The 15,766-nt window shown below is 50.8% G+C and overlaps 1 protein-coding gene across 11 annotated transcripts in view; it reads left to right on the forward strand.

The window, feature by feature from the left end:
- Positions 1-5,589: 5,589 nt before the first annotated feature.
- Positions 5,590-15,766, forward strand: part of LOC146772219 (uncharacterized) — a 53,106-nt gene continuing 42,929 nt past the window's right edge. For 6 of the 11 annotated variants that reach the window (XM_085640027.1, XM_085640029.1, XM_085640031.1 and 3 more), the window contains exons 1-2: positions 5,590-5,749; positions 12,581-12,667. In XM_085640027.1, the coding sequence (XP_085496153.1) occupies positions 5,702-5,749; positions 12,581-12,667 (135 nt within the window). In that variant the 5' untranslated portion in view covers positions 5,590-5,701. The remainder of the gene's footprint in view (positions 5,750-12,580; positions 12,668-15,766) is intronic. The other 5 variants (XM_085640028.1, XM_085640030.1, XM_085640032.1 and 2 more) reach the window with 1 other exon arrangement.

Consider the following 15,766-nt stretch of genomic DNA (forward strand, 5'->3'; position numbering starts at 1 on the left):
GTGGTGGTGGACGTGGTGGTGGGGGATGTGGTGGTGGTGGACTTGGTGGTGGGGATGTGGTGGTGGTGGACATGGTGGTGGACATGGTGGTGGTGGTGGGCGTGGTGGTGGTGGTGGACGTGGTGGTGGTGGACGTGGTGGTGGACGTGGTGGTGAACATGGTGGTAGTGGTGGTTGTGGATATGGTGGTGGACGTGGTGGTGGTTGTGGACGTAGTGGTAGACGTGGTGGTGGTGGAAATGGTGGTGGTGGATGTGGTGGTGGTGGACATGGTGGTGGTGGATTTGGTGGTGGTGGATATGGTGGATAAGGTGGTGGCCTTGGTGGTGGACGTGGTGGTGGACGTAGTGGTGGTGGTGGTGGACGTGGTGGTGGTGGACATGGTGGTGGTGGATGTGGTGGTGGTGGACGTGGTGGATGTGGTGGTGGTGGACGTGGTGGTGGACGTGGTGGTGGAAGTGGTGGTGGAAGTGGTGGTGGTGGATGTGGTGGTGGTGGACGTGGTGGTGGATGTGGTGGTGGTGGAGGACGTGTTGGTGGTGAACGTGGTGGTGGTGGATGTGGTAGTGGTGGACCTGGTGGTGGTGGTGGACATGGGGGTAGACGTGGTGGTGGACATGGTGGTGGTGGACGTGGTGTTGGTGGACATGGTGGTGGTGGACATGGGGAGGATGTGGTGGTGGTGGATGTGGTGGTGGTGGATGTGGTGGTGGTGGACGTGGTGGTGGTGGGCGAGGTGTTGGTGGTGGACATGGTGGTGGTGGACGTGGTGGTGGTGGACGTGGTGGTGGATGTGGTGGACGTTGTGGTGGTGGACGTTGTGGTGGTGGATGTTCTGGTGGACATGGTGTTGGTGGATGTGGTGGACGTGGTGGTGGAGGACATGGTGGTGGTGGACATGGTGGTGGTGGTGGACGTGGTGGTGGTGGACGTGGTGGTGGACGTGGTGGATGTGGTGTTGGATGTGGTGGTGGACAGTGTGGTGGTGGATGTGGTGGTGGACGTGGTGGTGGACGTGGTGGTGGTGGAGGACGTGGTGGTGGTGGTGGAGGATGTGGTGGTGGAGGAAGTGGTGGTGGTGGACATGGTGGTGGACATGGTGGTGGTGGACATGGTGGTGGTGGACGTGGTGGTGGTGGAGGACATGGTGGTGGTGGACATGGTGGTGGACGTGGTGGTGGTTGTGGACATGGCGGTGGACGTGGTGGTGGTGGACATGGTGGTGGTGGATGTTGTGGTGGACGTGGATGTGGTGGTGGTGGACGTGGTGGTGGTTGTGGACATGGTGGTGGAGCACGTGGTGGTGGACGTGGTGGTGGTGGACATAGTGGTGGTCGATGTGGTGGTGGTGGACGTGGTGGTGGATGTGGTGGTGGTGGTGGTGGACGTGGTGGTGGACATGGTGGTGGTGGACCTGGTGGTGGTGGATGTGGTGGACGTGGTGGTGAATGTGGTGGTTATGGTGGTGGTGGACATGGCGGTGCTGGTGGATGTGGTGGTGGACGTGGTGGTGGTGGTGGAGGACGAGGTGGTGGTGGTGGGCATGGTGGTTGTGGACGTGGTGGTGGTGGTGGTGGTTGTGGTGGTGGACATGGTGGAGGTGGACATGGTGGTGGTGGACATGGTGGTGGTGGACGTGGATGTGGTGGACGTGGTGGACATAGTGGTGGTGGACGTGGTGGTGGACATGGTGGTGGTGGACCTGGTGGTGGTGGATGTGGTGGTGAATGTGGTGGACGTGGGGGTGGTGGACACGGTGGTGCTGGTGGACGTGGTGGACGTGGTGGTGGTGGACGTGGTGGTGGTGGAGGACGTGGTGGTGGTGATGGAGGACATGGTGGTGGTGGACGTGGTGGTGGATGTGGTGGTGAAGGACATGGCGGTGGTGGATGTGGTGGTGGACGTGGTGGTGGGGGATGTGGTGGTGGTGGACTTGGTGGTGGGGATGTGGTGGTGGTGGACATGGTGGTGGACATGGTGGTGGTGGTGGGCGTGGTGGTGGTGGTGGACGTGGTGGTGGATGTTGTGGTGGACGTGGATGTGGTGGTGGTGGACGTGGTGGTGGTTGTGGACATGGTGGTGGAGCACGTGGTGGTGGACGTGGTGGTGGTGGACATAGTGGTGGTCGATGTGGTGGTGGTGGACGTGGTGGTGGATGTGGTGGTGGTGGTGGTGGACGTGGTGGTGGACATGGTGGTGGTGGACCTGGTGGTGGTGGATGTGGTGGACGTGGTGGTGAATGTGGTGGTCATGGTGGTGGTGGACATGGCGGTGCTGGTGGATGTGGTGGTGGTGGACGTGGTGGTGGTGGTGGAGGACGTGGTTGTGGTGGTGGACATGGTGGAGGTGGACATGGTGGTGGTGGACATGGTGGTGGTGGACGTGGATGTGGTGGACGTGGTGGACATAGTGGTGGTGGACGTGGTGGTGGACATGGTGGTGGTGGACCTGGTGGTGGTGGATGTGGTGGTGAATGTGGTGGACGTGGGGGTGGTGGACACGGTGGTGCTGGTGGACGTGGTGGACGTGGTGGTGGTGGACGTGGTGGTGGTGGAGGACGTAGTGGTGGTGATGGAGGACATGGTGGTGGTGGACGTGGTGGTGGATGTGGTGGTGAAGGACATGGCAGTGGTGGATGTGGTGGTGGACGTGGTGGTGGGGGATGTGGTGGTGGTGGACTTGGTGGTGGGATGTGGTGGTGGTGGACATGGTGGTGGACATGGTGGTGGTGGTGGGCGTGGTGGTGGTGGTGGACGTGGTGGTGGTGGATGTTGTGGTGGTGGTGGATGTGGTGGTGGACATGGTGGTGGTCGTGGTGGTGGACGTGGGGGTGGATGTGGTGGTGGTGGTGGACATGGTGGTAGACGTGGTGGTGGCGGTAGACGTGGTGGACGTGGTGGTGGTGGACGTGGTGGTGGTGGAGGTGGTGGTGGACGTGGTGTTGGATGTGGATGTGGTGGTAGTGATGGATGTAGTGGTGGTGGCCGTGGTGGTGGTGGACGTGGTGGTGGGTGGACGTGCTGGTGGTGGGTTGGACTTGGTGGTGGAGGTGGTGGTGGACATGGTGGTGGATGTGGTGGTGGACATGGTGGTGGATGTGGCGGTGGTGGTGGTGGTGGACATGGTGGTGGTGGATGTGGTGGTGGTGGTGGTGGATGTGGTGGTGGCGGACATGGTGGTGGACCTGGTGGTGGACATGGTGGTGGACATGGTAGTGGTGGACGTGGTGGTGGATGTGGTGGTAGTGGTTGATGTGGTGGTGGTGGACATGGTGGTGGTGGACGTGGTGGTGGACGTGCTGGTGGTAGACGTGGTCGTGGACGTGGTGGTGGATGTGGTGGTGGACCTAGTGGTGGACATGAAGGTGGTGGACGTGGTGGTGGTGGTGGACGTGCTGGTGGTGGACGTGGTGGTGGACGTGGTGGACATGGTGGTGGACGTGGTGGTGGTAGTGAATGTGGTGGTGGTGGACGTGGTGGTGGTGGACGTGGTGGTGGACATGGTGGTGGTGGACATGGTGGTGGTGGTTGACATGGTGGTGGACGTGGACGTGGTGGTGGTGGTGGATGTGGCGGTGAACGTGGTGGTGGACGTGGTGGTGGTGGACGTGGTGGTGCTTGTGGACGTGGTGTTCAAATAGCTGGCACATTTGCCTTTAGGATCCATACAGCATGGTGATACAGGACATTTGCTTCAACAAAACTTTCACCTTATGAGTGAACTATGGAATGCTATTTAAAAAGACACATACAAATGAAACGCATTTCAAATATTTTGACTGTTTGAAAAATTAAGGGCTTTCACTTTTAATTTCCCCAAAGGGAATTGATTAAAAAGTGCTGTCAGTAATAAAGTTAAATCGGGAAATCGGGGAGATGAGTCATCCGCAAGATGACAAAACAAGGAATGTGCGTGAGAGACAGGGGGAGCAGGAGGTGAGCCCGGGAGTGGTGCGTGCGTGCGTGCGCAGTCTGCTCATTTTCAAGCACTGCACTTATGCTTGTGGTGCACCCCTGCTCGCTCCCGCAAGGTGGATGCCGCCACAAGCACAAGAGTGTGCTTGAAAATAAGCAGAGCGAGGGCTAAAGGCACTGGCAAGCTCCTCAAACCCCTTTGTTCTGGTGAACCGGAAGTAAACAATTAATTACGCAACGGAGGGCAGATCCTGTGGCATGGAAGAAGAGGGGTAACGGTTCTGGGTCACCTTCACAGAGAGGGGGATGGGAACAGTCAACCAGGTTGGCGGGCGGGAAGCACATTGGCTTGCCCAGGTAATAAAGAGGGTACACACCGGGACGGAAGAAGCACAGGGTTGGGCTGGGAACAAACGCTGACCCGGAAGGAAATGTGTGGACACCGGAAGTGAAAGGTCACCCGGCCGGGTGGGAACCAGCTGGTTACCCGGGAGTGTGTGGGCACCGGAAGGCAAAGGGCCATCCGGTTGGGTTGGAAGCCGACGCTTACCCAAGGAGTGTGTGGCAACCGGAAGTAAAAGGTTACCCGGTCGGGCTGGAAGCAGAGGCTTGCCCAGAGTGAAAGGGAAGGGTTGCGTTCCCAGGGGAATAGGTCGCCAGGGGCAAGGTGAGCCGCACTGAAGGCAAGGCAAGGCACAGTGCAGAGCTTATGGGGTAAGGATACAGGCTCTCTGGACAAAGTAATGATGTGTAAAGGATCGCTTGTAAGTTGAAAATGCCTAATAACCTGCGGCCTCAATTCTTCCATAAAAAACACAAACTCGTGGTGGTCTGAAATTATTGGGATTCGGGTGGAGCGACCATGTGGGGGGTGCCTCTGCTGTGCGCTGCGTAGGAGAGACCTAAAAATCTTTGGTATTTAAATTCTTGTAAACGTACCTTGTGTTGAAGGAAGTTTTAAGCTGGCAAATGGTAAAATCACATAATTTTTACCACAGAAAAAAGCAATATTGGGTCTTCTGGCTTTTTCAGGAGATTTGGCACTCACCTTATATACACAATACAAGAAAAGCAATACTATTTTATTGCCAAGGTGAAATGTACAAATATTCCCAAAACGTTATTATTTACAAAATGTTTTTAGATGCAATACAGTCTTGATTTTCCCACAACGAGATGTAGTCGTACAAAACCCTGACGCTACAAAGCACTCAGTAAATACCCTGCAGATTTTACTTTCTATGTGTTAATAGATAATGACGTATAAAAAGTCTTAGATGCTTAAAAATTCTAAAGAACGAATGTTTTTCAATACTTAATACAGGTAATCCAGCATAACTTTATTTTTTCAAAGCTTGGCTGTTTACAAATATTTATTTACATTTAATTGACTAATGAGAAGTTTGGCGCTGTAGTTTTATTAGCACTTTGTGAGACTCTGCCAAGTGCAGTGTTTCTTTTCTTTCTATGGTCTGGAGCTGCTCGTTGCGGACATTGAAGGGGGCAGGTTGGATGTCCTGCAGTTCTCCCATCCAACCATTAGATGCCGCTGCAGAACAAGACCACGACGCTCTGCCTCTGTCTTCCCTGTTGTCACTGGTGGTTGCTGTGCATCTTGGGAAGTGAAGTCGATCATCGTATTTCAATAGCGGCACGGGCACGCTATATCACTACAATGCCCAGACTGCCCTTCGGCGCTGCCCACATGCCAAGCTCTGCTGATGCCTGTTGAGTGGGTCCTGGGTCTGCTTTTTGTGCAGTGATTATGGGGGTCTAGAGGCGGAAGGATGGCTACCTGCGATGGGGAGATAGTGTACCAGAAGGACAGCTCACAGGTAAGGATGGAGGGGAGGGGCGAGTGGCAGTGTGATGAGCTAGGAGGGGGAGGGGGTGGGGGCAGGCATCAGTCTGGAGCTGGAGGGCTCTGTCTAGGAACCACAGCTCAGTCTGGGTTGCACATCACGTCCTCGGGATGACAGCACCAGGAACACAACAAAGTCTGTGTTGCACTGCACAACCAGCAGTGTCTGCCATTCCCAGTCACAGGAAGGGCTGAACAGAGCACCTTGTAGGTACCAGCTCTGTCTAGAGACACAGCAGAGCCCGGGATGCACAGCACGTCTTATGCTCCACAGCACCAGCTCTCTTGCACTGCACACCCTGTTGATGTAAACACTGTCTAAGAGTATGTGTTGAACTGCACCACCTGTTGATGCAAACACTGTGAGTATGTGTTGCACTGAACACCCTGTTAATGCAAACACTTTCTAAGAACGTGTTGCACTGCATACCCCGTTGAGGCAAACACTAAGATCACCGTATGGATGCAAACACTGCCTAAGAGACACTTTAGAGTATGTGTTGCACTGCACACCCTGTTAATGCAAACACTGTCTAAGAAGCACTGCAGAGTATGTCTTGCACTAAGAGACACTGCTAACTATGCATTGCACTGCTCACCCTGTTGTTGCCAACACTGAGATGGACTGCTGGGTAAGCGTTGCATTGCACACTTTGTTGTTGCCAACACTTTCTAAGAGGCACTGCTGAGTATGTCTTTCACTGCACACGCTGGAGATACCAACACTATTTAAGTACGTGTTGCACTGCACAACCTGTTGTTGGCAACTCTGTAAAAGAAGCACTGCAGAGTATGTGTTGCACTGCTGCCCCTTTTGCCAACATTAAGAGGCACTGCTGAGTATGTGTTGCACTGTGCACCCTGGTGATACCAACACTATTTGAGTAAGTGTTGTGCTGAACATCCTGTGGTTGCCAACACTGTCTAAGAGGCACTGCTGAGTATGTGTAACACTGCACACCCTCTTGTTGCCAACACTGTCTAAGAGGCACTGCTGAGTATGTGTAACACTGCACACCCCGTTGTTGCCAACACTGTCTAAGAGGCACTGCTGAGTATGTGTAACACAGCACACCCCGTTGTTGCCAACACTGTCTAAGAGGCACTGCTGAGTATGTGTAACACTGCACACCCCGTTGTTGCCAACACTGTCTAAGAGGCACTGCTGAGTATGTGTAACACAGCACACCCCGTTGTTGCCAACACTGTCTAAGAGGCACTGCTGAGTATGTGTAACACTGCACACCCCGTTGTTGCCAACACTGTCTAAGAGGCACTGCTGAGTACGTGTTGCATGGCACACCGCAGGGATGCCAGCACAGTGTAAGAGTCCCTTGCACAATGCACTCTTTCCATGCCAGCATTGTCTACAGTATGCAAGATAAGTGCCACCGTCCCCCAAGTGCTCAGCGTGATGTCCAGTGAATGGAATAATCCGCACTTAACCAACAATGAAAGGCAGGCTAATCTGTTCTCAAGAATTGAAGGTATTCAATCGTCATAAATTCTTTTTGTTCACATGTCCTTGAGAAAGGAGGTCTTTTACAGGAGGCAGATAGGTGCTCCCAAATTGTTGGTCCCGATTCAATTTGGGCTAAAAGAAGCCCTTCATCAGGGGAGTGTTGAACGCCAATGTTGGTGGGTTGAAGAATTTATCTTGCGGCGTCGCGAAGACGTCCTAACTAGCGAATAATCTTATCTTGCATACTTCAATTGACGCTCGTAGATCAGTGGGCGATACCCACGTTATTTTCTGTGTTAGCCGCCTGAGCAGGGGAAGTGCCAACTGTGGGAAGCACAGTGCATGCGTAGCAGTTAGAGAAGCACAACACAGGGTGAGAGTACCAATCTGGCAGGCACTGCACAGTAACCCAAGATCATTTTGTTGGAAAAGGGAACCTGATAGAAAGTCATGGTTTGTCCAGCAGACCATAGTCTTATGGCTCCATCTTCGAAGCAGCCTACTCACTAAGGGGGTTGCCGCAGTGCAAGCTTCCATCTTCCACAGAAAGGTACAGCAGGGTGGTTAGCCAGGCAGTCTTCCCTCACGCATAACATGGAAGCATGAGTAACAATATTGCAAATGATTTCTAACAAAGGACTAATGCTGCATAAACAACAGTAGTGCAAGCTTCCCATATTCACATAACAGGTACAGCACAGGCAGAATCAGTGCCAGCTTCCCGACCTCGCATAACATGTACATCACAGCAGTATCAGTGCAAGCTTCCCATACTCACATAACATGTACAGCACAGGCAGAATCAGTGCAAGCTTCCCATACTCACATAACATGTACAGCAGAGGCAGAATCAGTGCAAGCTTCCCATACTCACATAACCTGTACAGCACAGGCAGAATCAGTGCAAGCTTCCCATACTCGCATCAAATGTATCGCACAGGCAACATCAGTGCAACCTTCCCATACTCACTTAACATGTTCAGCACAGTAGCTTCAGTGCAAGCTTCCCATACTCGCATAACATGTACAGTTCAGCAGCATTAGGGCAAGCTTCTCCTACTCGCATAACATGTACAGCACAGCAGCATCAGAGCGAGCTTCCCAATACTCGTATAACGTGTATAGCACAGGCAGCATCCGTGCAAGCTTCCTATACTCGCATAACATGCACAGCAGCATTAGTGCAAGCTTCCCATACTCACATAACATGTACAATGCAAAAAGAACTGTTGATGGACTGAATGCAGATCAGTGTCATACATTCACCCCAGTACAGAGATCTGGGCCTAAATCCATCGTTTGTTTGCTCACCATGGCATTCCAGTGTGGACCCAGCCATATGCAAATCAGTCTTGACCCTGTGCCCCATGGGAACAGTCCAGCCCGAACTGCCATGCCAGGTCCTCCCTGGACTGGAAACAAGCATCCTAGGACCAGTTTCGGGGTTTCACCCCTCTTCAGCCAGGATAGCTTGATTCCAGTGGCATGGAGAGCACGGGACTCGCATCTGAGCATACCCGTCCCACTCGGGGTGCCAAGTGCAAAAAGAACTGTTGATGGACAGAATGCAGATCAATGTCATACATTCACCCCAGTACAGAGATCTGGGCCTAAATCCATCGTTTTTTTGCTCACCATGCCATTCCAGTGTTGACCCAGCCATATGCAAAGCAGTCTTGACCCTGTGCCCCATGGCACCAGTCCCGCCCAAACTGCCAGGCCAGGTCCTCCCTGGACTGGAAACTAGCATCCTAGGACCGGTTTCGGGGTTTCACCTCTCTTCAGCCAGGATAACTTGATTCCAGTGGCATGGAGAGCACGGGACTCGCATCTTAGCATACCCGTCCCACTCGGGGTTCCAAGTGCAAAAAGAACTGTTGATGGACAGAATGCAGATCAATGTCATACATTCACCCCAGTACAGAGATCTGGGCCTAAATCCATCGTTTTTCTGCTCACCATGCCATTCCAGTGTGGACCCAGCCATATGCAAAGCAGTCTTGATCCTGTGCCCCATGGCACCAGTCCCGCCCAAACTGCCAGGCCAGGTCCTCCCTGGACTGGAAACTAGCATCCTAGGACCGGTTTCGGGGTTTCACCTCTCTTCAGCCAGGATAACTTGATTCCAGTGGCATGGAGAGCACGGGACTCACGTCTGAGCATACCAGTCCCACTCGGGGTGACAAATGCAAAAATAACTGTTGATGGACAGAATGCAGATCAATGTCATACATTCACCCCAGTACAGAGATCTGGGCCTAAATCCATCGTTTTTTGCTCACCATGCCATTCCAGTGTGGACCCAGCCATATGCAAATCAGTCTTGACCCTGTGCCCCATGGGAACAGTCCAGCCCGAACTGCCAGGCCAGGTCCTCCCTGGACTGGAAACAAGCATCCTAGGACCGGTTTTGGGGTTTCACCCCTCTTCAGACAGGATAGCTTGATTCCAGTGGCATGGAGAGCACGGGACTCACGTCTGAGCATACCTGTCCCACTCGGGGTGACAAATGCAAAAAGAGCTGTTGATGGACAGAATGCACATCAATGTCATACATTCACCCCAGTACAGAGATCTGGGCCTAAATCCATTGTATTGTTGCTCACCATGCCATTCCAGTGTGGACCCAGCCATATGCAAAGCAGTCTTGACCCTATGTCCCATGGGAACAGTCCAGCCCGAACGGGCATATGGCCATGTCTGAACTCGGGTGGTGGAGTGAGCTAAAGAATGATGATGGATTAAACCTAGATCAGTTGAATGGGAGTGAGTGTTTTATTTGCTCAAAAGCTCTGTCCATCATCCCCTTTGGTATCGCATAACATGTACAGCATAGGCAACATCTGTGCAAGCTTCCCATACTCGCATAAAGTACAGCACAGGCAGCATCAGTGCAAGCTTCCCATACTCGTATAACATGTACAATACTGCAGCATCAGTGCAAGATTCCCATACTCGCATAACCTGTATAGCACAGCAGCATCAGTGCAAGCTTCCCATACTCGCATAACTTGTACAGCAGCATCAGTGCAAGCTTCTCATACTCGCATAACATGTACAGCACAGCAGCATCGGTGCTAGCATTCCATACTCGCATAACATGTACTGCACAGGCGGCATCAGTGCAAGCTTCCCATACTCGCATAACCTGTAAAGCACAGGCAACATCAGTGTAAGCTTCCCATACTTGCATTTCATGGGCAGCACAGCTTCATAAGTGCAAGCTTCCCATACTCGCATAACATGTACAGCCCAGCAGCAGTGCAAGCTTCCCATTCTCACATAACATGTACAGCACAGCAGCATCAGTACAAGCTTCTCTTGTGCATAGAAAGAGCAGGGGCAGCACAGGCAACAACAGTACAAGGTCTTTCACAGAAAGAACAGGTACTGCATGTACAGAAGCAGTACACGATTCGCTCACACAGTATAGGTATAGCACAGACAGTAGCAGTGCAAGCTTCCCTCACACATATAACAGGTAGAGCAGAGGCAATAGCAGTATCTGATTCCCTCACAGAGAATACAGACCAGACAGCAGTGCCACATGCATCCCTAACATACAGCAGCAGTATACCCAAACATACAGAAAAGATACTGATCACGCAGCAGCATTACAAGCTTCCCCCACACACAGAACAGTTACTGACTAGGCAGAAAGTACACGCTTCCCTCGCACACGTAACCGGTACAGTTCAAATATGTGTGGTGCAAAATTCCTTCCTGCACATAACCGGTGCAGCACAGGAAGGGGCACTGCAAGCTTCACTGACATACATAGCTTGTATGGTGCAGGCTGCAACATAAGAAGGTCCGCAAGTATATAAAATACATAGGTCTAGCAGTTCAAGGTTTCCAGTCCCTGCAAGGGCAGGCACAACACAGAAAGCAGCAGTGCAATCCTCTGTCTCTCACACACAACCAATAAGTAACAGCTCAAATAGCAGTAGTATGGCACATGTCAGGAGCACCCATGAAAGGCCAGCCGTGCAGGGGCAAATAGAGTCCTATGTCACTTTTATATCAGAAAATGCCACAGAGTTGGGGCAGAGTGCCGTGCACTCATATATCTGAGTAACTCTGGTCCAGCACTGTTGCATCACATGATTAAAAGGAAGTAGTCATAAAAACTCATAACCTGTGTATTTGTACATTGGCCCCAGGGTTCCGTTGGCATTTTGGGCAGATAGTTGATGTGTTCTGTTACTCATGTCGGAAGCATTCATTTTTATCAACTTCAGAAGGATGAAAGGCTAAGTGGACCTGCCAGAATTTGAACCTATGATTATTGGTTCAAACTGAGCTGTGCAGTGACTGTATTGGTTCACTGAGCCCCCACTCTCAGCTTAATGCAATCATTTTGACAAATTAAGGCTATATAAAATATGTATATTGCTTTTACTTTAACAAAAGGAATTTGGCTAGCGGACTGGTTGTGCAAATAACTTTATTAACTTACCCATCCTGCAAATATTGTGCTAACTGGTGTTGCTAGTTGTCACTCCCTACAGTGTCTAAACCCTGCACCTAACCCAGGGGCTACACCAGCAAACCGGGACGTCCTCTAGAGTGCCTCGCCTGCTGTGCTGGGCTTTGATTTTTAATAATTTGTTAATTTTGGAGCTCGCAAGCTGCAGATATTTCGTCCACATAGTAGTAACCAGAGATACCGGACACTGTTGCGCTTTAGACATGGCCCTCACACACACGTCCAAGACTTGCCACAGGCAGAAACATAATAATCAGGGCCACCGAAAAAAAGCAATTGTGGAACTGCTGCGATTTTCACCTAACCATAAATTTGCTGCTTTCCCCACAAGATCCATCATCTGCGGAGTACTCTACAGATTTTACCAAAAAATAGTTTCTTGCTTTAACCGTTCAAAAGTTACTAAATATGCAGGGTTACATGTTGCAGCACAGTGGAAGGCCCTTTGCAAAGCTGGACTGTCACGTTTATGTTGCTAATTGCTATATATGGGTGTTGAAATGGTGCTTATGAGTTGCAATTAATGCCCAGACAGTATTACCAAGTTTAAAAATGATGAAATAATGAAGTAATACTATTACAAAATGTGCTACATTATGCTGCATAATTTACTCAACCCTGCTGCATAATTTGGCCATCTCTTGCCGCATAATTCAAGTGGCCCTGATAATAATGCATCACTACACACAAGCAGGACCCAAGCACCTGTTCACTGTGCTGTCCTCGGTCTGGCGTTTAGAGACTCTCGTTACACGTTCAGACAGTTTACCTCCGGGTAAGTGTATGTATGTACACACTTGTTTTCTTTGACTTTCTTTGCTTCTGAGGCACATGTTCCCTTTCTTTCTTTGCAGAGTGAAGACATCGACGAATGGGACGATGCAGCCCTCATCAAATCATACGAGAAGGCTGTGCAGTCCTTTCAGGTACTTCGGCCAGAGGTATCTTCCCAGGACAAGCATGCTTCAGAGAGGGCAGCTCTGGGCGCCCTCTCACAATGCCTGCTTTTCTCCTTTCCTCATCCCACCACCAGCATGGGAGGACCGGGCGCATTGTGCCTTTAACATAGAGGTGGGGTTATCCCTGCAGCAGCATGCGAAGCCAGGGGTCGCTCCACCTCTTGCAGCGGAGATGGGGTCACTGTAGTGGTTTCATAGAGGTGGGGTTATCCCTGCAGCAGCATGCGAAGCCAGGGGTCGCTCCACCTCTTGCAGCGGAGATGGGGTCACTGTAGTGGTTTCATAGGAGGTGGGGTTATTCCTTCTGCCCTACAACAGTCAAGGGGGTCACTCTACTTCCTCTGCAGCAGGAGAGTTCCTTGTTCTACTCTTGAATGAGGTGTGGTTATTCTCTACTGTAGTACAGGAGGCAAGAGAGCCTCTGCATCCCCATGTAGGGCTAGTACTAATATGAGGCCAGGATAGCATGAGAGGCAAGGGCCAGTCCTGCAGCATGAGAAAACAGGGCCACTGGGGCAACATTTTAGGCGCTGTGGATTTTCCTCTTACAACACTGATGGGGGGAAGGGGTCACTCCGCCTTCAATACAGGAGGCGTGGTCACTCTATATTGATGGGGAGTTAATAACTCTTCTGGCGCGAGAGGGAAGTGAGGGTCTTTACCTCCAACACGAGAAGTGGGGGCTCCCTGTGGCACTATTGTAGGAGTTATCCCTCTAGCCTGAGAGGTAAGGGACCTTCTGCCTCCAGTATTGAAAGTGTGTCACTAGGACACTTGTAGCGCGTGGGGTTAATCTCTCTCTAGCACGGTCTGCTGCTTCATTCCTCCTTTAACTCTGGCGGTAAGGTCACTTAATGTCTCGCGCAGGAGACTGGACCATTCCACCACCAGCATGTGTGGCTGGGTACCCATTCTCACATGTTTTTTTATTTTTCTACCTTTGACCTTTTACTTCAACACGCCTTGTAATCTCTGTTGATGACAGGGTTAACAGAGACGCCCCCAAAACACAGTCTTATAATCAATGAGTGTCTTGGCAATTGCAAGTGCTGCTCTTTGTGAGGAAAATCCCATTACTAAGACGCTGAATTCTCAACCTGTTATGTATTTTTTTTATGTCTGTCCTTCTTAAGAATCTTAATCTCTGTACATTGTGGCGGGGAGCTGAAACCTGTCCCTCCTTTTAATCTTTCTGATATTTCGAGGTATGGACCTAGTTCACAGATAGAGCAATTATCTCAGTACCCCTTAACTTGGTAACTGGGTGTGAGGGCCCAAATATGCCAACGATTAATAAAAAACAATGCAGTGCCACATCCTCCTCCCAATTTCCCTCATACTGCTTGTTTGACCTTGGGACCAGGGGGAAGCATGCCCTATGTTGTGCTATATACTGGCTTTTCAATTAAGTTGAATGATTTCATTGGAGACGGGATCACGCATCGCTTGCATGGCATGTCTTTTTTTCTGCAGTATTTGGGGCTATTCATAGAAGTGAGTGGATTGGCCTTGTTGCCTGCAGTGCTTGGCTTGCCACATTTTATAGTGTTTTAAAATTCTTTATTGTTGAGACTGAACTGTTTCTTCTTTCAGTGCATCTCTTACTGATTTTGAATAATTTATCAAATCCTTCCTTAATATTGGTCTTTCACTGCACAGCTTGGTTTTTGTGTCTCAAGACTTGTACCTCGCTTATAAAACACAATTCCATGGAGATCGCTTGGTCACTCGTGAGAACGGCGTCTGAGCTTTTATGGTGCATAATTACAACCGAGCAGTGTGTTGGTCTCTCCAGAATAGCAGATGGGTGTGTATACTAAATATTTGGGTGGAGTTCAGACTTCTCTAAATTTGATGCTTGGTGTCAGTGCTCAGAGGATGAAGGGTAAAAAGTCTGTCTTTTCCACTACAAATGGACCGGAAATCCTACTTGTGCCCAGCCTCTAAACACTAGGGCGCTATTCAGCATTCAGTATTCTGATCTGAAAGTGTTTATTGCCCCGCCAGTGCGCCCTACTTAAAACCTCATAGACCACAGTCGGGCGTGTTTATAGGTGTGCTTTTAGGACCATTTAAGTCTCTTATTCTCAGAGACTATTTGGCAGAAACCTCAACCGTCCTGCGGTGTTCAGACAGGAAGGACGCGATTCTGTTACAGCCACTGCCTTTAGGACACAGAGGAGGCGAGCAAGGCATGTTTGGAAGAACGTGGATCCTTTGTCCTGGTCGGGGTTGAATGTAAAGTGAGAAAGGGACTGAGCATTTTGAAGAAACAATGGGACACCACTGATGTGTGCTCTTCCTCTGGTGTGCAGCACCTGGGTAGGAGGAATTACAATCTGATGGGAATTGATCGAAAGAAGCTCTTCGTTCCCTGCGCCACCCTAGACGACGAGCGAAGAAGCGGGATTATTGCGGAGGGATCAGTAGCTGACACTGGAAGGAAGATCCTCTGTTGACTGTGAGAAAGTAAGGAGAATTCTTGTGGGAGGATGCAAAGATGATACTCGAAGGAAGGTGCTCCGCATCCCCAGTTCTATCTACACTGCGAGTGAGGAAGAGTGATTACTGTCGAAGGATGGATGGATGATACCTGCTGGACACTATGCCAAGAGGGATTATCGTAGAAAGATGCATAGAAATCATCAATGGCGTGCGCTGTACAGAGCAAGAGATCACCAGGCGATGAGTAAACCATGAATTTCCTTCAAAATACAACCCTTGCTTTCCTTCTTGGTTGTTTTTCTTCTTGTTACCCTGGAGTCGAGGGTGGCGGGAATGGACGGGATTTCTTTCTTTCTGAATGATCACCTCCAGTTGTACTTAGTTCACAGATCCCTGTCAGTGAGAAACTAGCCGATGAGGGAAAGCGGCCTTTTGTATATTGAAAATCCTTCCACTGATGTATAATGGAGTGAATCTCCACTATTTGGATACAAAGGAAAGCCGCCTGCTTTGGCCTTGAAATCCCTAGGATGCACTTCTTGCTGTGCCATTCCCATTTTTGGACATTGGATAAGTGAAATATACTATGCCCACTCCAGTCTGACCTACCTTAGGGACGATGCTGGGCTTTGGAGG

Source organism: Triturus cristatus, chromosome 12 (assembly GCF_964204655.1).
Source record: "Triturus cristatus chromosome 12, aTriCri1.1, whole genome shotgun sequence".
NCBI classification, from domain to species: Eukaryota; Metazoa; Chordata; class Amphibia; order Caudata; family Salamandridae; genus Triturus; species Triturus cristatus.